This window comes from Uloborus diversus, chromosome 7 (genome assembly GCF_026930045.1).
Source record: "Uloborus diversus isolate 005 chromosome 7, Udiv.v.3.1, whole genome shotgun sequence".
NCBI classification, from domain to species: Eukaryota; Metazoa; Arthropoda; class Arachnida; order Araneae; family Uloboridae; genus Uloborus; species Uloborus diversus.
In genome coordinates this window covers 170,569,898-170,594,662 of record NC_072737.1, presented here as the reverse complement: position 1 = coordinate 170,594,662, position 24,765 = coordinate 170,569,898, and the positions used below count along the sequence as shown (strand labels likewise).

At 33.9% G+C, this 24,765-nt stretch overlaps 1 protein-coding gene across 1 annotated transcript in view; it reads right to left on the bottom strand.

Moving 5' to 3' along the window:
- Positions 1–24,765, bottom strand: part of LOC129226006 (carbonic anhydrase 5B, mitochondrial-like) — a 131,996-nt gene that overhangs the window by 29,343 nt on the left and 77,888 nt on the right. The window contains exon 2 of the mRNA XM_054860581.1: positions 1,143–1,343. Within this exon, the coding sequence (XP_054716556.1) occupies positions 1,143–1,242 (100 nt within the window). The 5' untranslated portion in view covers positions 1,243–1,343. The remainder of the gene's footprint in view (positions 1–1,142; positions 1,344–24,765) is intronic.

Below are 24,765 nucleotides of genomic sequence, written 5' to 3'. Positions count from 1 at the left end.
TAGTAAGTTACTTTTTTTTTTTTTTGCAATGTGTGTTAATTGCAAGGCGTATTCGTATAAAATTCTGCTAGAAAAAAAACTATTTTGCAAAAAATAACTTATTTTCTGCAGAGAAAAAATCTTGAGGGAACTCGATGAGGGTAGGCCAACCTGAGTCGACTCTTAAACTATAAGTACTTTTAAGATTTATGGGTCTTCGTAAGTTCTATTTCTGCATTATGAATGCACTAGTGGTACCCGCACGGCTTTGCCCGAAGTAGAAGATTAAAAGTCCATTTGGCTCGCCTGTATATTTACAAATAATGGATGATGAATTTCTTGCCAATTTGCTATGGCCCGCCATGTTATGGTTCCACGTTATGACAATTTGGTAATTTACTCGTCCACGTTATGATAATTTCTCCGGTAAAATGTTCTTAGAGTTAGAATAGAATAAGAACAAGATCGAATTTTAGAAAAATCGCTTCGAGGTGCACACCCCATGCTACAAACTAATTCTGTGCCAAATTTCATGAAAATCGGCCGAACGGTCTAGGCGCTATGCACGTCACAGAGATCCTGACAGACAGAGATCCAGACAGAGAGACTTTCAGCTTTATTATTAGTAAAAATTTACTTCTTTACTAATAATAAAGCTGAAAGTCTCTCTGTCCGGAGGATGTCTGGATGTCTGTTGGATGTCTGTAGGATGTCTGTGACGTGCATAGCGCCCTAGACCGTTCGGCCGATTTTCATGAAATTTGGCACAAAGTCAGTATGTAGCATGAGGGTGTGCACCTCGAAGCGATTTTTCGAAAATTCGATGTGGTTCTTTTTCCATTCCAATTTTAAGAACAAAACTATCATAAAATGGACGAGTAAATTACGAAATTATCATAACGTGGAACCGTAACATGGGCACAAGCCAAATGGCGAGATACGAAATTATCATAACGTGGAACCGTAACATGGGTACAAGCCAATTGGCGATAAAATTCGCCATACGTTATTTGTAAATATACAGGCGAACCAAAAGACCTTTTGATTTTTCTGTTACGGGCAAAGCCGTGCGGGTATCACTAGTTAAAAATAAAAATTAAAATTAAAAACAAAGAAAGAAAAAACGGAAAAAGCGGTTTTCACCATGCAGAAGGGAAACTCACACGAGTCTTGCCCTTCGATGATGACTTTCCATCCCTCCCCGGTGTTGAGAAGCGATCTGCAATTCTTTGGCACGTAGGTCCACCTCAAGGGTCTCTGCATCAGCTGCGGGGTCTTGGACGACGACGGAATTTCGGATGGTCCACTGGCGATTGCATCTGCCCGGCAGCCTGTGGGGAACGATTTGATCCAATGGTTGGGGCCTGAATCAAGAAAAACAAGTGTCGAATTACATGAGTACATTTAAGGACAACAAGGCGAAACGAGCTGATGTGTGCATCACATGACTTCCTTTTACTCCTATTTAATGTCATTTTCTCATTACTGGCAGTTTTAATATGATTCAATAGTTTACTCTCTAAATATAACCAACAGTGGCCAAATTAACCCCAGATTTTAAAAAAAAATAATTAAAAAAAATCGCCAAATTTGTCGCTAAGTTGGCGACAAAACTCGGCGACCAAAACACTGGCGATATGGTGCCAAGTGTCCGCCAAATTATAACACCACTTGAGTTTTACATCGAAATTAACAATGATTTCTCCCCAAAAAGGAGCAAAAGACCCCTTTGGAGCATCCCAATGCAACCAAAAAGGAAGGTGCACAACTAGACCCCACTAGGAGTCTACGTAACAAATTTCAACTTTCTAGGACATTCCGTTCTTGAGTTATGCGACATACATACACACATACGCACATACGTACATACAGACGTCACGAGAAAACTCGTTGTAATTAACTCAGGGATCGTCAAAATGGATATTTCGTGTGTCTGTACGTTCCTGGGCACATATCCACGCGTGGTCGGGTTGAAACAAAAACTCAACATTCATTCGGGGGGTGAGCAAAATGGAAATTAAGGCCGATTTTGGGGGTGAAAATTTTTTCGCGAATACAATATTTCTTTTTTACTTTCTTCTATATCTAATATATAGAAGAAAGTATTGGATTCGTGCAAATTTTCGAATTTCGAATTTTGACGGATTCGAACGTTTTGAGGTGTGCTGAGTCCATTTCGACCATTTTTGGAAAATGTCTGTCTGTCTGTCTGTGTGTGTGTGTGTATGTATGTGTGTGTGTATGTATGTATGTGTGTGTGTATGTATGTGTGTCACGTCTGTGTGGTGACCAGTTTTTTGTGGCCGCTCTACAACAAAAACTACCGCATGAAATCGAACGAAATTTAGTACACATATGTGCCCCTATGTGAACTTGTGCCCATTAGTTTTTGGTGCGAATTCCTCCAAGAGGGGTGGAGCAATGGGACGTTTTTTCGAGTTACGCGTGCTTGCTATTCCTCAGAAAGTTACTGGCGGAATCAAACAAAATTTGGTCCATATGTTGGTATTAACAGGAACAGGTGCTGATTCAATTTTGGTGTCAATAACTCAAACGGGGGTTGAGCTATAGAACGTTTTTTTGTCGTCAATTGTGACTGCTGTATCTCAAGAAATAATGAACGGAATGAAAGAAAAATTTATCGGCAAGTAGCCCTTAGTGGGTATAAAAGCTGATTTTATTTTTGTGGTCAACAGCTAAAAAGGGGGGTGTAGCGCAATCACCCGTTCTTTTTTTCCATTTTGAGTGCCCTATCTCAAGAAGTAATGCTACGTTCTGGTTGAAATTTGGAGTATATGTGAATCTATATGTAAACAGGCTTTGGTTCTATTTTGACGCCGATCGCTCCAAGAGGTGTTGATTTTTTTTTTTATTTTTTTTTTTTTTGCGAATAAAAATATTTTTATTAATGCAACAATAAGAAAGATAAATCGTAATAGATTGTCGTCTGCGCATTTCTCGTGATTTTAATTGTATGGAAATGATAGGAAATATTATCTCAATGATTTAAAATTTTTAACTGGTTGCCATCTTATGTTTGTTAACAAATAAAATATTTGTAATTCATTCAAGCAAGGCTTTTTAAAATAACTTTCAATTTTCGCTCTTTGCTTTGCTTTTGCAATAATTCAGACATTGGGTCAAGTTTTTGCATGTGTAATTTTGTTTTTGTTGGGAATATTGCTTCCTCGTCAAGCATGGGGAGGGATCAGAAGAAAAAAAAAGAAAAAGAAAAATATAGAAGAAAGTTTCGTGATGGCCACAACATACCAGTTTGTAAAAGGAAGTAAAAATGATAATAGCAACAAGAACAATAACGGCCATACAATTTTCGGATTTGAGAATGACACACTACAATGTTCAATGCAAAAACTACTATAGGTAGCTATGCCACCTTCACTTAATTGAGGTCATTCGGGGACTAAATATGCATTTGAACTATTTATACGCGCAAAAGGTAACATAAATACGCTAAGATAAATACATACCTTTGTGCTGAAAAGTAAAGTAAAGTAAAAGAAATAACAACGTCAAAAGCACAAATTGCAGATTACTGCAGACACGTGTTTCTGCGTTACAAGGAACGCCTTTTTTTTCAATGCAAAAGAGATGAGCAATGGATGAAAAGACATCCGACAAAAGCATTTCTTTTGTTTTGAAAAAAGCATTCCTTGTAACGCCGAAACATGTGTCTACAGTAATCCGCAATTTGTGGTTTTTGACGTTTTTCTTACTATAAATACGCTACTTTAAACAAAAAATATTCAGAGCTTGTAAATGTCTACTTATTTCTTTAGAACAGTGGTGCACAACCTTTATTTACCCGCAGGGCAGCTCTTCAAATTAAAATAATGACTCTCGGACCAGAACACATTATGAATCTACCTGTTTTCCGGAAAACAAATTTTGAATATTTGGCTCCGAGTTTGACCCTGTGACTCTTTGTGGTTTTCGATTTGTAGCATTTAACAAAACAACGGGCCACAAGTTTCTGCTTCGCGGGCGGCGTAAGGCCCGCGGGCCGAAGGGTAAGCACCACCACCTTAGAAATCCAGTCATAAGTTTCAGCATAAACGTCTGCATTGAAATACTTCCTCTTTTATGGGGATTAAAGTATTTTTAGCACTATTTTATCGTAAAATGGTACGTTCTTTTTTTCCTCTAAATGTTGAGCATGGCCTTTAAATTGAGTGGCAGCAACACGTTGTGACACATCTTCTTTGTACTTCATCATCTTTCCATCGTTCTCAAAATTCTTACCGAATACTTTGTGTATCATTTGTTCATTATTACAAGCTCCGAGCCTAGATCATCAGTGTCAGAATTAATTAACTCAATTTTATCTTTCCTTATATTTTTCTTCACCAGCAATGAATTTCTCTAAATTTGCTAAATCATGAACGGAATCATCCTCTTTCTTTTCAAATTTTACGACAGATTTTTCCGTGTTCAAATGCACGGATACAAGGAGAGGGTCATGAGGGTCTAAACCTCCACCCCCCTAAAACGTCGGCAGTATTATTCATATCCATACTAGTGATGTTCCGTATATCCGTATCCGCATCCGCGGATATCCGAGGGAAAATAAACATCCGTATCCGTAACTTTTTTGACGGATCTTAAACGGATCATTTCTATTCTAAAATTTTTTAAATATTTGAATAAAAGACTCTTAAATTCCGTTTAAATTAGGTTTTATTCCCTATTTAAAATATAAGGTATCATTTCAGAAGCCAATTTGTACCCCCCCCCCCCGTTGCAAAAAGGAAGGGGAAATAAGTTTTAAAAGTGTGTATCAGTGTGCGTTTTTGTGGCATCGTAGCTCCTAAACAGATGAACCGATTTTGATCGTTCATTTTTCGTTCAAAAGGTGACTTGATCGAAAGTGTTCTTAGTTTGGCCTCGTTTTTGTAGAGCTTTAATTACCGGAGATATTAATTAAAAACCGATTTAACGTCTTTCACAATTATGGTTGTAAACATTTACCCGTACGTTAAAAATGTTTGCCCTAATTGAAAGAACGAAGTTTTCTGCGTTTGATATTTATTTGAAACTTCCGACTTATATATAGTAGGAGCTATAATGTTGTTAAGTAAATTTTAAATGCAATTCTAAGCATTTATACGCGTGATTGGTAGCGATTTCACAGTCGGAAGATAAGGAGAAAAAGCTCAATGATTTTAAATTTTTACCTGCTGTCAATCATATTTGTTAACAAATGTGTGTTTTGACCCGCGAAATTCATCTTAATATGAGGTCGGCTCTCTGGGACATGTTTTTTTTAAATTTTTAAATTCAATATTAGTTTTTGTTATTGATTTGGGTTTTTCTGTTATTCTTCATTTTTATATTTCTTGGCATCCTTTACGAAAAGTGAAACTAAATTCTCTATTTACTGTTTGTAAAGGTGTTCCCGGCTCTGTATTTCGTCGGTCGGAGAAGTTTGGTGGAATGGGTCAGCGCTGCATTTATGCCGAAAAAAAATGGGAAAAATTATTTCTATCCTGTCCAGTAGCAGCTTACACTCTTGCTCTTGTATCCTACATCTACCAAGTAAGCTAGAAATAATTTTTCACATTCCATCTAAGCATTAATGCAGCGCTAACCTATTCCTTCCAACTCTCCCTCAATTTTAACGGGGATTTCTTTAAAATGTAAATCATGGTCTCAGTTTTGCCGCAGTTGACATTTTTTGAAGAAACTGCCATTGTTCTGACGAGAATAGGGTAGACCGACCAGTGAATGAACAGTTAAGCAAAATTTCATTTTTAAAAAATCCTACACTGTTAAAAAAAACCTGAAAATTCAGGTAGTTTTCTGACTGATTTTAACAGAATAGTTCCGTAATGCTTCAAAATGTATTTTTTCCTTACAAAAACGTAAACATCCCGACGAAAACGGAATTTTTCCATTTCTAGGGTTGCCGCTGTGCTGTACTTTGCTCCGATTAGTCTTCAAGTCATGATAAACATCACTTATTGATAGTGCTTATTAAAAGCATATTTTAGAATAACAACTCAGATGCTGTAGACAAAATACATAGCTTGCTATTTCATGTCTGGAGAGTTAATATACTCGTATGTCGAAATTGTTTATAAGCATTTGAACTTTGTAGGTTTGGAAAAATGTTCGCGCCATTTTTAGACTGGCAGATGTGTTTTGATCGCCCTGGTGATTTGATGTGGGTTTTACCGAGTCAGTATTAGAATATTTTTGTGGTTTTAATATTTTGCTCACTACTTTGAACAATTCTATTCGTTAGTCATATGTGTGTGCTCTAGCAGTGAGAATAGTTTAAGGATCTCGTGTTATCAATTTAAAATAAAGCCTATTGGATTAGCTGTATCCAGATGCATTTAAGCACCGCTGGTCATATGTAAGTGTTGTTGAATATCTTTGTACATGTTAATACAAATGTATTTTCCTTGTTAATATGCATTTGATAGAATTCCGATGATAGTTTATTTAGAATTTATAACAACTATTATAGAGTTATTTTTATTGCTCTTACGCATTCTTGAAAGTTAATACACTAAATGCCATTTCGTATCTATACCGGAGATTATCGTGGTGTGCGAGCAACATAGGAAAAATCACTCTTCTTTGGGGGGGGGGGGATTCGCTTCACAGTTTGGAATACTGAAAGTAACTATTTTAAATCTCTAAATAAAGGTGTATTGTTGATCTTTAATATATACAATGAAAGTTTTGGCTACAATAAGTACTTAATTTAATTTATTAAGATCTTATCCAACAACTTATTTGAGATTATTGCAAGTTTCTTGGAAAAACAGTTCGGGTAAAACGAACTGATTGATATATGCTTAAGTAATATATGATTATGTACTAAAAATCTACGTTGCGATTCCAATGAGTGAAAAATTTGGATATCATTGGGGGGGGGGGGGGGGAATGTAGCATCTGGGAACCAAAAATTCTTCACATGCATGTCAATGATTCTGTTTTTAAACACAATAGATATGCGGTACTCTCTATCAGGTATATTATTATATGATAACGTCAACCTGCTTTTAATAGCATTTTATTTGACATATTCTGCAAATAAAAATATCATATTTTTCATGTATGTTTTTCCATGCCACCCCAGACAATGTACGACGAAGGGAATATCGAACAGTATCAGCAGGGATAATTGGTGTCCTATTCAAATCCATCAATTTTTCTGCTAGTACTATTTGATTAATTTGACTCATCTGAAGTTGATATAAAAAGTTTTGGTCAGCAAATGGATGCTTGGTATGTTAGGTAAGTTGTCTCTCCAGATGTTAATTTAAAAAATCTTTGAGTAACAAATGCAAATAAAAAAAAGTAATATTTTTAGAACAGTTAACTATATCTGTATTATATATCATTTTAAAGAACTAAATTTTTAATGAAACGAAAAGTCAATACTTGACATAGCTTTTTAAATATTTTTTAAAATAAAATCTTTTTATATAAATACGGGAAAATGAGAAATGGAAAAAATATCGCAATGAAAAAATAAGGAACGTAAATTCTGTTAAAACACAGAAAGATCGTAAATGAACAGAAAAATAAGAAATGGAATTTTCGTTCAGTCACGAGAAATTTATAAACGGAAAACTACAACTACGGAGAAATAAGAAATGGAACTTCTGTTAAATCACGGAAAGTCATTGAACGGAAACGTAATATTTACGGCAACTTTGCTGCCGGTACTTTCTCCGTTATTTTCAGGAAATTTTTTTAACAGTGTAGTAATTTTAAATTCTATACGATACAGATCGTGATAGCTAAAACATTTTAATTGATCTATGTAAATATCTGTAAAAAATCGCGGGAACTTAAATGGTACCGCTTCCGACTTTTTTAGGTGTTTGAAGAAAAAATGGCACAACGACCCAGTGAATGAACACCTCGAACCAGTAAATGAACACAAATTGGTCCAGTGAATGAACATGATAAATTTTGATTCAAAAAGAAACTAAGTTTTTTTGAGATCTATCTATCTATCTATATAACTATCTATATCTATTTATTTATCTATCTATTTATATATCTATCTATATCTATCTATCTATCTATCTATATAACTATCTATATCTATTTATCTATCTATTTATATAACTATCTATATCTATCTATCTATATCCATCTTTTTATATCACTATCCATCTATTAATATACCTTTTCTATCTATTTTTCTATCTACACATCTATTGGTCTATCTCTATGTCTATTTACCTATTTATCAATGTAATCTATTATTCTATCTATCTATCTACTTATCTGTCCACTTATCTACTTATCTATCTATTTATCTACTTATCTATTTACCTACTTATCTGTCCACTTATCTACTTATCTATCTATGTATGTCTTTATCTATCTATTTATATAACTATCTATATCTATCTATCTATATCCATCTTTTTATATCACTATCCATCTATCAATATACCTTTCTATCTATTTTTCTATCTACACATCTATCGGTCTATCTCTATGTCTATTTACCTATTTATCAATGTACTTATCTATTTTTCTATCTATCTATCTGCTTATCTATCTATCTATCTATCTATTTATATATCGTATCTATCTATCTCTATGTCTATTTACCTATTAATCAATGTACTTATCTATTTTTCCATCTATCTATCTACTTATCTGTATCTAGCTATCTATATATGTATCTATCTATCTATCTACTTATCTATATATCTATTTACATTATCTATCTACTTATCTATATATCTATTTACTTATCTATATATCTACTTATCTATATATCTATTTACTTATCTATATATCTATTTATCTACTTATCTATCTATCTACTTAGTTTATCTATCTATTTATCTACTTATCTAATCTATATATCTGCTTATCTACTTATCTATATATATCTACTTATCTATCTATCTATCTGTCTATCTATCTGTCTATCTACCTAACTATCTACCTAACTATCTACCTATTTATCTGTCTGTACATCTAAATATCTACCAATGTATTATCCTAATCAATCAATTTATCTATCTACCTGCTTTGTTACCTGTCTATCTATCTACCTATCTATCTCCTTATCAGTATATCTACCTATCTATATCTATCGGTCTATCTACCTGTCTATATATCTACCTAATATCTATCTCTATATCAGTCTCTCTACCTAGCAATCTATCTCTATATTAGTCTCTCTATCTATCTATTAACCACTACCTATCTATTTATCTATCAAAAAATCTATCGATCTATCTATCTACCTACCTATTCTATCTCTATATTTATCTACCTATATATCTATTTACCTCTTATTTTTTATATATCTATCTTTATATCTTCCTCTATCTATTTATCTATCTATCTATATACAAACATGCTTACATATCTACCTATCTATTCTCTCTCTTTTTATTATATATATATATATTTCTATATCTCTCTATCTACCTGTCTATCTATCAAGTGAGATAAAGATATAGAAAGATAGATGTAGGTAGGTAGGTTAATATACAGATAGAGATATAGATAGATAAAAGATAAAACTGAGTAAAAAGTGCATTGTTTGCAAAGACAAAAATAAAGAAATTATAAAGTATGTAATGAAACACATAAATAAATAAGCATATAAAACTATCTGCATTACAAAAAAGTACGAAAATGAAAATATCTCAAAAAAAATTTAAAATTTCTTTTTAAATCAAAAGAAATTTTGCCCATTGTTCATTCACTGGGTTTTTCGCACTTTTTCGCACCCAGTGACTGAACACCCCTCTACCTGAAAATCTACACATTCTGCATTGACGTGAAACAATTTAAATCCATAGCCTAAATATGTATACTTAATTTTTCTTTCGTAGAGTTAAAAAATAAAATTTATCGATAAAAATAATATGTATCAAAATAATTACTAGCACGAAACCAGCCTTATTATTTTGAAAGAGAGAAAGAACGATTCACGGCAGTAAAAATTTCAAATTTTTTCCAGAAAAAAAATACGTATCCAAAGTAACCAATCAGGTGTCAGATAGCTTATACTATCAATAAAGAACGCTTTTGTAGTGAAATTTATTCAGAAAAAAAATTTTGGAAGCTTAATTTTTTTTTTAAAAATGACGCGCTGTTCATTCACTGGGTGGTGTTCACTCACTGGTCGGTCTACCCTACCTTCCGTAACAAATTTTACACTTGGAATTGGGTAAAAAAAAATCTTGAGATCCGTATCCGTATCCGCGGATCTTGACACTAATGATCCGGATCCGTATCCGCAGATCTACTTTTTTAATGATCCGGCACATCACTAATCCATACATCATTATTGTATGTGATCACAATTTAATAATTACATACAAGATCGATGGATGTAGAATATCATGCAAGCATAAAATTAACTACTCATTGTGTTAAAAATACTTTATACAGAACTTGTAAGCGTTTGCCGTAAACTTCTTAGTTATTAATAACTAACTGCGTTGCCTGGCTTTGCCCGGTCTACCTTGAAAATAAAAATTGTGTCAAAAATAAATAAAAAAAAACATCATGATTTCCCTTCCAAACAATGACGACAGATATTAAAATACTTTTTAAAAAATAAATCTAGAAAGATGGATTTAAAATGCGTAACCATGGAAACACAAAATAAAATAAGTTTGAGGAATTAAAATGCGAAAGAAAATGGTTCACAATTTGAATGGAATCGAGATTTCTTAAACTTGATTTAAAAAGTATTATAACTTTTTTTCCTTTGAAGATAGAAGATAATTTTTTCGACCAAAGGTCGAGAGAGATCTGGAGTAAAAAATCTCGCTTTTTCCAGTGTTGTCAAAAAGAAAGCTGTGGGACAATTCCTCCACTTTTTATTGATTTATTTAATGAGGAAAGTAGTGCCTAAATTTCAGCTAAACCTAAAAAAATCCAAGCTAAAAACGTAAATAACTCCCGCCGCAATTAAGTTAGAGCATTGTAACAAATTGCGTAGAACGCGGAAATTCTTCCCTTTCCAACGATATATAATATTACTATTTGCGAGTAATTTTTCACCCCCATATTCGGGAATTTATGTGAAAATTGGGCCTAAATTGGAATAAAAAAAGAACTATTCATCGAATTTTATTCGAACTGGTCTGCAAACTTTTTCAGGACTTAAAGGAACAAACTGTGAAAATTTCAGCAAAATTGGCAAGGTAGTTTTCGAGTTTTGCGAGTTCAAACACACAGACGCTTTTTGGAGACTTCATTTTATACTATGTAGAGATTTATGTGTGTAAAGATTTGAACGAATACTTCCTTTCATTGCTTCAGAAATGAATTAATAAAGTTTTCGCTCTACTAGGAGGAGCCTCATTCCTCTCTGATGTGGTGCTTTTTATTGACACCCGAACAGATCGAGAAATTTTTCGTACCCAAAACTCTATATTTTCCAGCATATTACACCCCCCCCCCCCTCCTTCCTTTACCAAAATTGCTAGTCTGTTTCTTCATTGCCCTGTTCAAATGGAATTAGCCTTTAGTAAAAAGAGAAAATACTTATCTCATGTGGCAGAAATAAATTCCATCCAAAAGGATGGGAATAAAAGGAGAAAAAAAGTTTAGGTTCGCGGAAAATCTGCATAGCGGATAACCCGCTCACGGATAATCGGGAGTTCGCTGTGTCACGATAATATTGCCGAGCAAATAGGTGAAATGTGTTGGGCACCGTAAAAGGTGGTTCCTTGAAAAAATATAAATGTATACAGAATTTTACTTGAAAATAGGAAAATGATTAAATAAATGCCTTCTAGTTTTTAGCCTACTTTCCCATTAAAAATCAGAAAAGAATAAAAAAAGTATGAAAGAAGGCTTAATGCATCTTAAAAATATCGCGAAAAACAAAAAAATGTCAAAAATAAATAAAATAATGAAATAAATATTGAAAAATAAAAAATTGGAAAGTAGGGTATCGAGAAGAGGAGAAATGTCTGTCGATCTGTCGGTTCGTCGGTCTGTCTGCCCCCCCCCCCCCCTAACAACCTTTGAGTGAATAGTCCGATTCGAACAATTTTTTTTTTTTTTTTTTTTTTTTGTTCGAAAGATTTTGGCGAGGGCACCTCATTTCCATATTTCATTTTTTGATTTGAACAATTTTTCGTTCAATTTTTAACAGTTCAAAAAAACTTAACATCAGCGCGGAATTTCAAGGCAAATATAAACTCCGAACTTATAGAGGCGAATTTGCTTCAAACAAAATTCGAAGGAAAAAGTTTTTGAAGAAGAGCATGTATAGGAAATATCTTTTTGATCTAAGCAATTTTCCGTTCAATTTTGAACAGTTCAAATCCCTTAACGTTAGCGCCTACGGCCAAACTGAAAGTCCATATAGATCCCGAACTTAAAGGCGGATTTACTTCAAACATTTTTTTTTTTTGGAAATAGCTCTTGATGACTATTTTCCGACTCCGACTCCTAAAGTTTTAGGGCAGTTGACTCCGACTCCGACTTTGTCTCGGTAGCTTTGGCAACACAATTGACACGGCGGGGAAATGACTGACTCCAACTCTTGGAATTGTAAAGTCTTTGATTCCGACTCCGATTCTTTTATCCCAAAAGAAGTCCGCCTCCGACTCCACAAACAATGGCAGAGTTGCGGACTTTAAAGGAAGCTGATTGATTCCGACTCCAAGTCTTTGAATTAAAAACCTTCGGCTCCCAAATCTTAACTCTTTTATTCCAAAATGAGATGGACTCCGACTCCGCAGCCGTGGTTTTATACTTTGAAATAATTATTGTTCACATAATTTGTTTTTATTTTCACGCTAAAGTGTTAATATGTGTATTCAGTGTTTAGCGGAGAAGTTCGGAGTTTTTTATGTTACTCCTTATATTCTTTTTATTGATAACTAGCTACGTTGCCCGGTCTACCTTGAAAAAAAAAATTGTGTCAAGTGACGTATATTCAACAATCAGGCTTAAATAAATTAAAAAAAAAAAACATGATGCAAAATTTCCCCTCCAAACAATGATGACAGATATTAAAATACTTTTAATAAATTAAATCGAGAAAGATGGATGCAAAAAGCGTAACCATGGAGACACAAAATAAAAAAAATTAAGGAAATAAAATTCGAAAGAAAATGCTTAACAATTTGAATGGAAATGAGATTTTTTGAACTTGATTTAAAAAGGCTTGTAACTTTTTTTCTTTTCGAGATAGAAGCTTAATTTTTCGACCATAGGTTGAGATGGATCTGGAGTAAAAAATTTCGCTTTTTCCAATGGTGTCAAAAAGAAAACTGTGGGATAGTTCCTTTATTTTTTAATGATGAATTTAATGAAGAAAATACTTCCCAAATTTCAGCTAAGCCTAAAAAAAAATCAAGTTAAAAACGCAGATAACTCCCGCCGTAATTAAGGTAGAGCATTGAAACAAATTGCGTAGAACGGGGAAAATTCTACCCTTTCCAACGATGTTAGTATATGTGCAGGTAATTTTTCACCCCCATATTTGGGAGTTTATGTGAAAATTAGGCCTAAATTGGAATAAAAAACGAAGTACTAATCGAATTCTTTTCGAACCGGTCTGCAAACTTTTCCGGTGCTAAAAGAAAAATACTGTGAAAATTTCAGCGAAATCTGCCGGGTAGTTCTCGAGTTTTGCGCGTTTAGACAAACAGACGCTTTTTGGATACTTCGTTTTATACTATGTAGAGATGAAATTTATTTCTTTACTAGCGGTACCCGCACGGCTTTGCCCGTTATAAAAAATTAAAAGGTCATTTGGTTCGCCTGTATATTTACAAATAATGGATGATGAATTTCTCGCCATTTTGCTATGTTCATTTGCTCGCACATGTTACTGTTCCACGTTATGATAACTTGGTAATTTATTAGTCCATCTTATGATAATTTTGCTCGGGAAAATGATCTTAAAATTGAAATAGAAAAAGAAGAAAATCGAATTTTCGAAAAATCGCTTCGAGGTGCTCAACTCTATGCTACGAACTGATTATGTGCCAAATTTCATGTAAATCGGCAGAACGGTCTACTAGGCGCTATGCGCGTAACAGACATACAGAGATCCAGAGACACAGACATCCAGATATATCCAGAGTCACAGACATCCAGATATCCAGAGACACAGATATCCAGACATCCAGAGACAGACTTTCAGCTTGATTATTAGTGAAGAATAAAGATAAAGAAGTTGACCTCGTTTTTTTTTATTTATTTCAAAAGTACATTTATTCATTTTTTTTAAAATTATTTTTTGGCAACAGGAGAAAAACAAACGATTTTTTTTTTCTTTTGACATAATGTTTTTATTTTAATAAGCTTATTATTTTTCTTTTCTTTTCTTTTTGAAAACGATTAAAGTTTTTTTTTTTTTTAAATTTAAAAAAGTATATTCGCTGCTTTGTTTAAAAGGTGCTACTACTTCATTTGTTCGTTTATTTATTTCTGCGCATCTATTTCTTCGAGGAAGGCATATTTTATTTCAATAAATCAGGTTAAAATGTTTAAAAGCTACGTTTGAAATAATTTTTGATTTCAGCTAATTTGAGAATATTGATCAGATACCAGCAAGCCGATAATGGTATACGGGAAAGTAGGCCCGTTTAGTTCTGGACGAAACTTCTCGTAAGTTTTGCCATCCTATCAGTTTATCTCTTCACAATCAATAGATTATGTAAATAGTTATCTATTTATAAAATGGCCTTGCAATTTAATATTTCTCCTGGTCAATGTTTTACTCTTTTCATACAAAAAACTGAGCATATATCCCGATGCGTTTGAAAGCAGGATGATCAACAAAAGCTTTAAAATAATTTCCACAACTGGGAAGGGTCATTTGCATATCATGCATGTTTGGGCACATTATTAATTGATATTACATACTTTTCCCATTTGAAATGTTTAAAATCTTCTTTTGAAATACTAAAATCAATGCCTAGAGCTTTGTGGATGTATTTTTTCTTTTCTCCTGCACGCAAGTAAACACAATAGAAAAACGAGCTGATGTGTGCATCACATGACTTCCTTTTACACCAATTTAATGCTATTTCCCTATTATTGCAATTTTAATGGGATTCTCTCTCTAACTCTTTAAATATCACTAGCAATGGCCACATTGAAAGCAGATTTAAAAAAAAAAAAAAAATCGCCAAATTTTTCGCCAAGTTGGCGACAAAACTTGGCAACCAAAAGACTGGCGATATATCGCCAAGTGACCGCCAAATTATAACACCACTTGAGTTTGCATCGAAATTAACAATGATTTCCCCCCAAAAAGGTGCAAAAGACCCCTTTAGAAACACCCGAATGCAACCAAAATAGGAGGTGCACAACTAGACCCCACTACGAGTCTATGTACCAAATTTCAACTTTCTAGGACATACCATTTTTGAGTTATGCGAGATACATACGCACATACGCACATACGCACATACACACATACGCACATACATACAGACGTCACGAGAAAAGTCGTTGTAATTACCTCGGTGATGGTCAAAATGGATATTTCGCGTGTCTATACATTCTTAGGCACTTTTCCGCATGTGGTCGAATCGAAAAAAAAACTCAACATTCATTTGGGGGTGAGCAAAATGGAAATTAAGGGCGATTTTTGAGTGAAAATTTTTTCGCGAATACAATACTTCCTTTTTTGTAAAAGGAAGTAAAAAAACTCAACATTCATTTGGGGGTGAGCAAAATGGAAATTAAGGGCGATTTTTGAGTGAAAATTTTTTCGCGAATACAATACTTCCTTTTTTACTTCCTTTTACAAAAAAGGAAGTATTGTATTCGCGAAAAAATTTTCACTCAAAAATCGCCCTTAATTTCCATTTTGCTCACCCCCAAATGAATGTTGAGTTTTTTTTTTCGATTCGACCACATGCGGAAAAGTGCCTAAGAATGTATAGACACGCGAAATATCCATTTTGACCATCACCGAGGTAATTACAATGACTTTTCTCGTGACGTCTGTATGTATGTGCGTATGTGTGTATGTGCGTATGTGCGTATGTGCGTATGTGCGTAAGTATCTCGCATAACTCAAAAATGGTATGTCCTAGAAAGTTGAAATTTGGTACATAGACTCGTAGTGGGGTCTAGTTGTGCACCTCCTATTTTGGTTGCATTCGGGTGTTTCTAAAGGGGTCTTTTGCACCTTTTTGGGGGGAAATCATTGTTAATTTCGATGCAAACTCAAGTGGTGTTATAATTTGGCGGTCACTTGGCGATATATCGCCAGTCTTTTGGTTGCCAAGTTGTGTCGCCAACTTGGCGAAAAATTTGGCGATTTTTTTTTTTTTTTTTAAATCTGCTTTCAATGTGGCCATTGCGAGTGATATTTAAAGAGTTAGAGAGAGAATCCCATTAAAATTGCAATAATAGGGAAATAGCATTAAATTGGTGTAAAAGGAAGTCATGTGATGCACACATCAGCTCGTTGTAAAAGGAAGTAATAATCGGAAATTACTTATAACATTGTCACAGATTTTTCAGTGTCTGCTCTGCTTTGCCATTAAATCGATTCATAATTCAAAGAGTACGTTGAAAAAAAAAGTTGTTTGATTTCGAAAAAAATATTTGTTTGCGATCACTCAAGTGTTTTCTTTGATAGTAGGGGAATGTGGGGCAAAGTGAAATATTTAAGATAACTGAGCTTTTTCAAGATGAAAACATTGGAAATTTGTTTTGAAAATTGTAGTACATAAAGGAAAAACATTGAGCTTGCACTGAAACATTTTTTTTGAGCAATTATGATTGCTTATTGCTTTCATTTGACTGTTTTGAGGTCCTATCATTTTATTTTCCCTCCAGCACCCTCTGCAGCATCACCGTCGACCGGCTCCTCACGATGCTGCTTCTCTAGCGAAAACCGTCTCCAGGTTGCATCCATGTCCTACACTTACACGCATACATACACGCACGTACACACACACATACATACACCTACACACACATACACAAACACATACACACACACATACAGACAATCAAACACATACACACGCATACATACAGACACCTACACACAACTACCCGCACACTCATGCCTGCACACAGACACAAACACATATGTCTACACACATACACATACCCCACTAGACACAAACACACATACCCCCCCCCACACACACATAAACACACACACACTCGTGATTGCGAAAAACATAATTTGAATTCAAGAGGTCAAAATTCAAATTTCTTTCTTTCTTTTCTTTTCTTTTTTTTTTCAGAAATTTGTTCCTTCAAAAAAAAAAAAAAAAAAAAAAAAAAAAAAAAAAACGTGGAAAATAATATTCACTTTTTCAGGGGTAAAGTGAAAAATTAAACATTTTTCGAATGGAATCTTTTCTATTCGATTGTGAAAATCTTTTTGAACAAATTAATGAGGAAATAAGAGGATAATTAAATAAATGAAAAGACCATGAGACAATAAACTAATGAAAATAAGTTAATAATTTAATACACGATGACAAATAAATGAAGTAATAAAATAGTGAATGAATTAATTAATAAATTTAATTAAAAAAATAAAAGAATTATTAAATGAAGGAATGCAAATGAATTAGTTGATAAATGACGATTTAGTAAAGGATTGAATGAGTAAACGAAGTGAACTATTTCACTTCGCCCCATCCACTTTGCCCCTCATGCTAATTGTGAAAAATATTAAAAATACAAATAAACCAAATATAAACTAAATAAGTAGTACACCGAGTATTAGAAGGTCCCAATTAATATTTAAAATGTTAATATTAAGAACTTTGTCATTTGATAATATCAAAATAATTTTTGACTGGCAACAACATATTACAACTTGAGTATCAATTTTTAAAAATTTATTGTATTATGCTTTAATTTTCAGAGTTAATTTTTTCTTGACTGGAATAGACTACATACGTTACTAAATCGTTCTGTAAATATAACTAGGTAGGTGGCGCTAAAAGCGGAGTAAATATTTCGCCATTTCATTTTGTCTCACACAGGGGCGTGCACAGGGGGTAAGGGAGAAGGGACACCTGTTTGCCCGGGCCCGAGCCTGAAGGGGACCCAATATTTTTAAAACTAGGGGGGAAATATAGGGGCAAACAATATGGAGGGAGCTTGCCAAAATTTCTGTGCACGGCCCTGGCCCCCCATTCCCCTACTTCGATAGTCTGCTGATTTAATTTAGTTGAAGTTGTCTCTCGTGCTTTAATTGGTGTAGAATCCTTTAGGTTTCTAATAATAATGTTGACTTCATGATTGTCTTTAAAAAAGAAAAATATATGCTTTTTATAACTACTGTGCGTTTCTAATTTTATGCACCGTTTAAGCGTACATTATCGTTTGCAGGAAATGTATTTAGTCCCGAAAGCAGAATCAAGAGATAAAATTTAAAATGCTTTAAAGAGTCTTGTTTATTTACTGAATCAATTTCAAGGGTTTTTTTTTTTTTGAAAAAAAAATAGAAGATAACACCTTTTAAATTACTGAGCGTTTCGGTTTTTTTTAATTGATCGTCTGTAACAAAAAATCGCGTGAAAGCACCCGTTTACTTCAAAATTTTCCTGAGGGAAAGGGGTATGCATTAAATACATTTTACTGGGAAAAAACAACAAAATACGCATAAAAATGTGTCATTACATTGTGTTTCTGCAATCTAGGGGGGAGGTCAATTGTCCCCCCCCCCTGTAATGGACAAAATGACGGGCCTGCGTTAAAGACTTAGAATTATATTTAAAATCAGCTAAAAATATTATAATTCCTGCTCTGCACACTTAAATATAATAGCCATTCCTAAGTAATAGTTTTAGGTACTTTTTGCTACTGAGAGTAGCTGCACCATAAATGAAGTCGAAATCACAACCAAGAAATTACATTAGCCGACTTACCTGAAGTTAAAGGTTTGCGAAATGATTTCAAAGTGGCTGTTTAGCATGGAAAAAATAGCAGCCAGTGACGTCAGCAGAAGAAATGGCAGCAATTAAACAGGCAATGAAGTATATATGAGCTACCGTTCAGATTTAAGAGCTGGCCCCATACTGGGTATTCGACAATCCACTTTCTAGAAAATACTATGAAGTAGATCAGATGGGGTGGAACATAAAAGGAAGAACCCCCCACGGAGCAAGCTTCTTTATTTTGATGAATAATCTCATTAAAAAGCGGGATCAATGTGGAAGAATATTTGAAGACTCATTTTTAACCTTCGCTCTATTTTTGGCAATTTTCTTGCACGGGATGCCAATTTCGAGACATGCCGACCCAAAGTTGACAGCATAATATCGATATGAAGGAAAGTACTTTTAATTGCTTCTTAAAACTTATTCGGATATCGATTGGAGATTAGTCGATGATATGCATCTGGATATGGGACATGAGTTCTGATGGATGAGTTGCAGCAACTTTATCCGCTCTCAGATACCAAACATCCGTGTAAAAAAAAATAATAAAAAGTTATTTAATAAAAACAAAAAACACGACTGCGTAAAAACCAAAAAAAGTAAAAAGAAAAATGTATAAGTCCAGTAGTTTAGAAAGTTATTAAGTACTACTGAATAACTACACCGTTGAAATAGTTTTATAACCGTACGCAGATAAGACAAATCATAAATCCAAAAGCAGAATAGAAGGATCAACAGTCGGGGCTCATTCAAATTTTACGGGGCTCCTTGAATCAGAAAGGAATGAGCCCCGACTGTTGATCTTTCTATTCTGCTTTTAAATTTGTATGGTTATAAAACTATTTCAACGGTGTAGTTATTCAGTAGTACTTAATAACATTCTAAACTACTGGGCTTATACATTTTTCTTTTTAGTTTTTTTGGTTTTTACGCAGTCGGGTTTTTTGTTTTTATTTTAAAAAAAAATTATTTGACACTTTTTTGTTAATTTTCATTGATTTAGTTATTATGATTATAAGACGGTACATTTCGCAATCTTGTCATTTCATTGAGAGAGTTTGTTTGTATCGTGAGGTTTATTAAGTAACTTGCGGTGATCTAAACTACTGCTAATTAGTCTCTCTAGGGACCTAACTCGGCTTAAAGCTACATGTGCTTGACCTTCGGCAAAAATGCCCTAACTTAAGTCAACCACAGCACAACTATATAAACAGCCTGTATAACTCATGATGGCGCGAAATCGGAAACGTCGTCAGTCAAATCTTTCTCGCAAAACTAAACAAGCCTGTCAAGAAAGTACACGTCGCGAAACTCAGTCCCTTGAATCAAGGCAAAAACAAATGCAACATGTTAGAGATGAAAATCCGAATTAGTAGACTTTCTTTCCTTTGGTGCTTATTATACGGGTTTATTTTGATGAGGACTACAATCTGAGTGTCTTGCCTATGTTACGCATAATATATTTTTTATTACAGTATAGATTACATATAAAGAACACATGAAAGAATTCACATCAGAAAGAAGGGAAAGTACATCCGGAGCAAAGGTGTCTTGACACACCGCCTCAAGTGGGAGAAGCAATCGCTTAGACCACTCGGCGACTGAGACCCCAATTAATAGACTTAGTAAACAAAAAATTCAGGCAATGAAAACTACCTGCATTTGTCGCACGCAGGTAGCATGCGACGCAGTGTGTGACACCCAGCGTGCACCGATCCCAAACGGACAAAATGCAACTGGTTTTTGAAATTGTACTTTTGATTACTGTTATGTGTTAAGTGACACTCCCAAGGTTAAGACAAATTGATTGACGTAAGAATTACCAAAATTGGCCTAGGCGTTTAGCCTCTAGAACGCCACATAGGAACAGACATACATACATAGACTGATAAACACATTACCCTCCTTTGCGTCGCGCACGCGCAGTCGGGTAAAAAGAAAGATGAAGGGGGAAAAAAGAGAGAGAGAACGATGCAGACAGAAGCAGAAAAAGAGATGGAAAGGTTTTATTCTTATAAGCGAGGTATTTCTTTATCCGTAACCCGATTAAGCGGGGTCGAAGGACTTAAAAATTTAACGCAGAGTTCAATGGAAAAAATTACAGAAATTGCTGAAAATTTTCTTTTTCATTTTTCGTACAATATTTTTTTTAGAAATGAGGTACCACATCATGCTCCGACAGATTTCGATTTAGAATTATTTAGTATAATAAATTAAAAATACATATTATGTTGTATGGTAGCGTTCATCATTAGTACATTGGAGACGTCCGCTTTGTAAAAGTACCAATTTTGAATATCCCATCTGAGCACAAATTAATTAATTTTTAATTGAATAATATATTGATTAACGAGAAAATGTTTTTTAGATTTTTTTTTTTTTTTCAATGTTTTATATTTTTGAAAAATAGGAAACAACCCTGTTATCAAAACGTGGAACATGCAAAAATTGCTGCCACCATTTTTGTTTCTCATATGTACTACAACTATAAATTTTAATGGAAACTTCATGCTAGTTAATAAGTTGCTTTTTATTACTTTCTTCTATATCTAATATATAGAAAAAAGTATTGGATTCGTGCAAATTTTCGAATTTCGAATTTTGACGGATTCGAACGTTTTGAGGTGTGCTGAGTCCATTTCGACCATTTCTAGAAAATGTCTGTCTGTCTGTGTGTGTGTGTATGTGTGTCACGTCTGTGTGTGACCAGTTTTTTGTGGCCGCTCTACAACAAAAACTACCGCATGAAATCGAACGAAATTTAGTACACATATGTGCCCCTATGTGAACTTGTGCCCATTAGTTTTTGGCGCGAATTCCTTCAAGGGGGGTGGAGCAATGGGACGTTTTTCGAGTTACGCGTGCTTGCTATTCCTCAGGAAGTAACTGGCGGAATCAAACAAAATTTGGTCCATATGTTGGTATTAACAGGAACAGGTGCTGATTCAATTTTGGTGTCAATAACTCAAACGGGGGTTGAGCTATAGAACGTTTTTTGTCGTCAATTGTGACTGCTGTATCTCAAGAAATAATGAACGGAATGAAAGAAAAATTTATCGGCAAGTAGCCCTTAGTGGGTATAAGAACTGATTTTATTTTTGTGTCAACAGCTAAAAAGGGGGTAGCGCAATCACCCGTTCTTTTTTTCCATTTTGAGTGCCCTATCTCAAGAAGTAATGCTACGTTTCGGTTGAAATTTGGAATATATGTGAATCCATATGTAAACAGGCTTTGGTTCAATTTTGACGCCGATCGCTCCAAGAGGTGTTGATTTTTTTTTTTTTTTTGCGAATAAAAATATTTTTATTAATGCAACAATAAGAAAGATAAATCGTAATATATTGTCGTCTGCGTATTTCTCGTGATTTTAATTGTATGGAAATAATAGGAAATATTATCTCAATGATTTAAAATTTTTAACTGTTGTCATCTTATGTTTGTTAATAAATAAAATATTTGTAATTAATTCAAGCAAGGCTTTTAAAATAACTTTCAATTTTCGCTCTTTGCTTTGCTTTTGCAATAATTCAGACATTGGGATAGTCGTCAAATTTTTGCGTGTGTAATTTTGTTTTTGTTGGGAATATTGCTTCCTCGTCAAGCATGGGGAGGGATCAGAAAAAAAAAAAGGAAAGAAAAATATAGAAGAAAATTTCGTGATGGCCACAACATACTAGTTATACTTGGCCTGTTTGTCACGGAGTAATCTGAGGCTTGGTTTTGCTTATATTTCAGCAACTAGATCACTTAAAGACTTCTGGATTTCACTAAATGATTTACTTAATCTTAAGGTACAACTTAACGCTGAAAAATTAAAATTCTGAAATAAAATAATTATTTCGGTTAGGATGGAAAATAGCAAATTTCATGTATTTTCCCCCATTAAATGTTTAAATATAAAACCCATTGTTACAAATTTTGTGGCCTTGGACAGTAATGTTAAAAATCAATCATAATGAAAATTTTGAATCAAGTCTTCTCTGAAGCAAGCATGAAATTAGCAAGCATAAATCCTAGAGAGGAACAAGGATTAAATTTTAGTGACAACTGCTTAAAGTTTTAGAAACTTATATAGGTTTTTTTTTCCTTTTAGTACCGAGCATTTATATGAAAAAATAAGGGGAAGTTTCGTGATGGTAAAATTATTCTATTTCTGAAATACATTTACGCTAAAAAGAATAAAATAACAGAGTTTTTTGAAAAATACTAAGCACTTTTCAAAATGCACTCAAAAGGACAAAGATCAAAAAGGACAATTTAAGTACTCCCTAGTTTTCGAAAATTCTAAGAAAATGACACCACAAACGAAGAAAAGTGCGGTTCTAGTCATTTTAAACCAAACGTTCCCAATGAGAAAAATATGCATGTTTCAGCACTTAAAGTTATGATTGGAAGCAAGATAATAATAAGGAATTCTCTTCATGACTTGAGCTGTACTTTTATTCGTTTGTGGTGTCATTTTCTTGGAATTTTAGAAAACTAAAGGTATACTCAAATTGTCCTTTTTGATCCTGAAAAGTTATTTTGTTCTTTTGAGTGAATTTTGAGAAGTGCTTAGTATTTTTTAAAACAGTCTGTTTTTTAATTTGGTGGGTTATTTGAAACTGTAATGGCCCAATTTAATTACTTGGTGGTTTTTGTTTCTTTTCATTATAATGTAACTTTTAGTCTTCTTCAATGGCTTGTTTTTTTTTTTTTTTTTTTTTTTTGAAAAGTTATATTAACTTTTAAACTTTAGCGATATTGATTTAGACAACATTTGGCGAGCAAATAAGTGTGTTGTTTCACGACTAAATTGGCGAAACATTTTTAAAACGAGCCAAGTCTTCCACATTATGATAACTCCCCTAAGCATGAAAAAACGAACATTTACTAATCAGTAATGAAATAAAATGATCACAAACAACAGGAAACCAACGAAGAATGCTTAGAGACGGCAGGTGCTATGATAGCATCAATAAGCCTAAGCGCAATATTAATGCTAGACAATTTCCACGAGGAAAAATAAATTGCAAAACGATTGCAAACGTTACCGAAACACTTGTAAATGACCTTTACAGCTCATAATTGTCATAATAGGAAACAATGAAGAAATACGTAATATGCGGGTTTAAATAACAAATAACGATTGTGAGGACGTAAGTGGTGGAATAATTATGATAGTGTGGCGAAATAGTTTCCTTTTTTAGGGAAAAACTTGTGTAAATATTTTTATCAGTGACTTAATGACTAAAAATATTAGATACACGTAAAATATTGAGGAAACTAAAAATAAAAAACGATATCTTGAAAAGGAACCATTTTACAGCTCTTTCAGGAAGTTAGGAGGAATTATCAAAACGTGAAATATGCCAAATTGGCGGGGGGAGGGGGATTTCCATTGCTCTCAGGCCCGTCATTTAGGGGGGGTCAGGTGATCAGGGGGTTCAATTAAAAAACCCTGGCTATGGAAAATTAATGTATATACAAATGTAAGCGGGCGTGGTTTTTGCTGTTTCTTGGAAAATTTACATTAGTGCGTTCATTTACATTAGAGGTACATTTATCATTTGCCTCTGGCCTGCTCTTGCAGATATTGCTGTTGGAGCATTCCACGGTATTTTTGACATTATGTAGAGTCCGTAACGTGACCTTTTTTTGCCATAACTTTTTAATTTACCGTTTGATTTGCAAATTATTTTGATTTGAGCTGGTGTGTTGGTAGGAAAAGATCAAACTAAAATAATATGCTAATCAAACAGTAAATTAAAAAGTTATGGCAAAAAAGGTCACGTTACGGACTCTACATAAATGTCAAAAATACCTTGGAAAGCCCCTGTTGCAATTTTTTGCGTTTCGTGTAAAATGTAAAATTACAAATAATAGGACTCGACCGATGCATCGGCCTGGCCGATGCATCGGCGCCGATGGTTCAACAATTTAG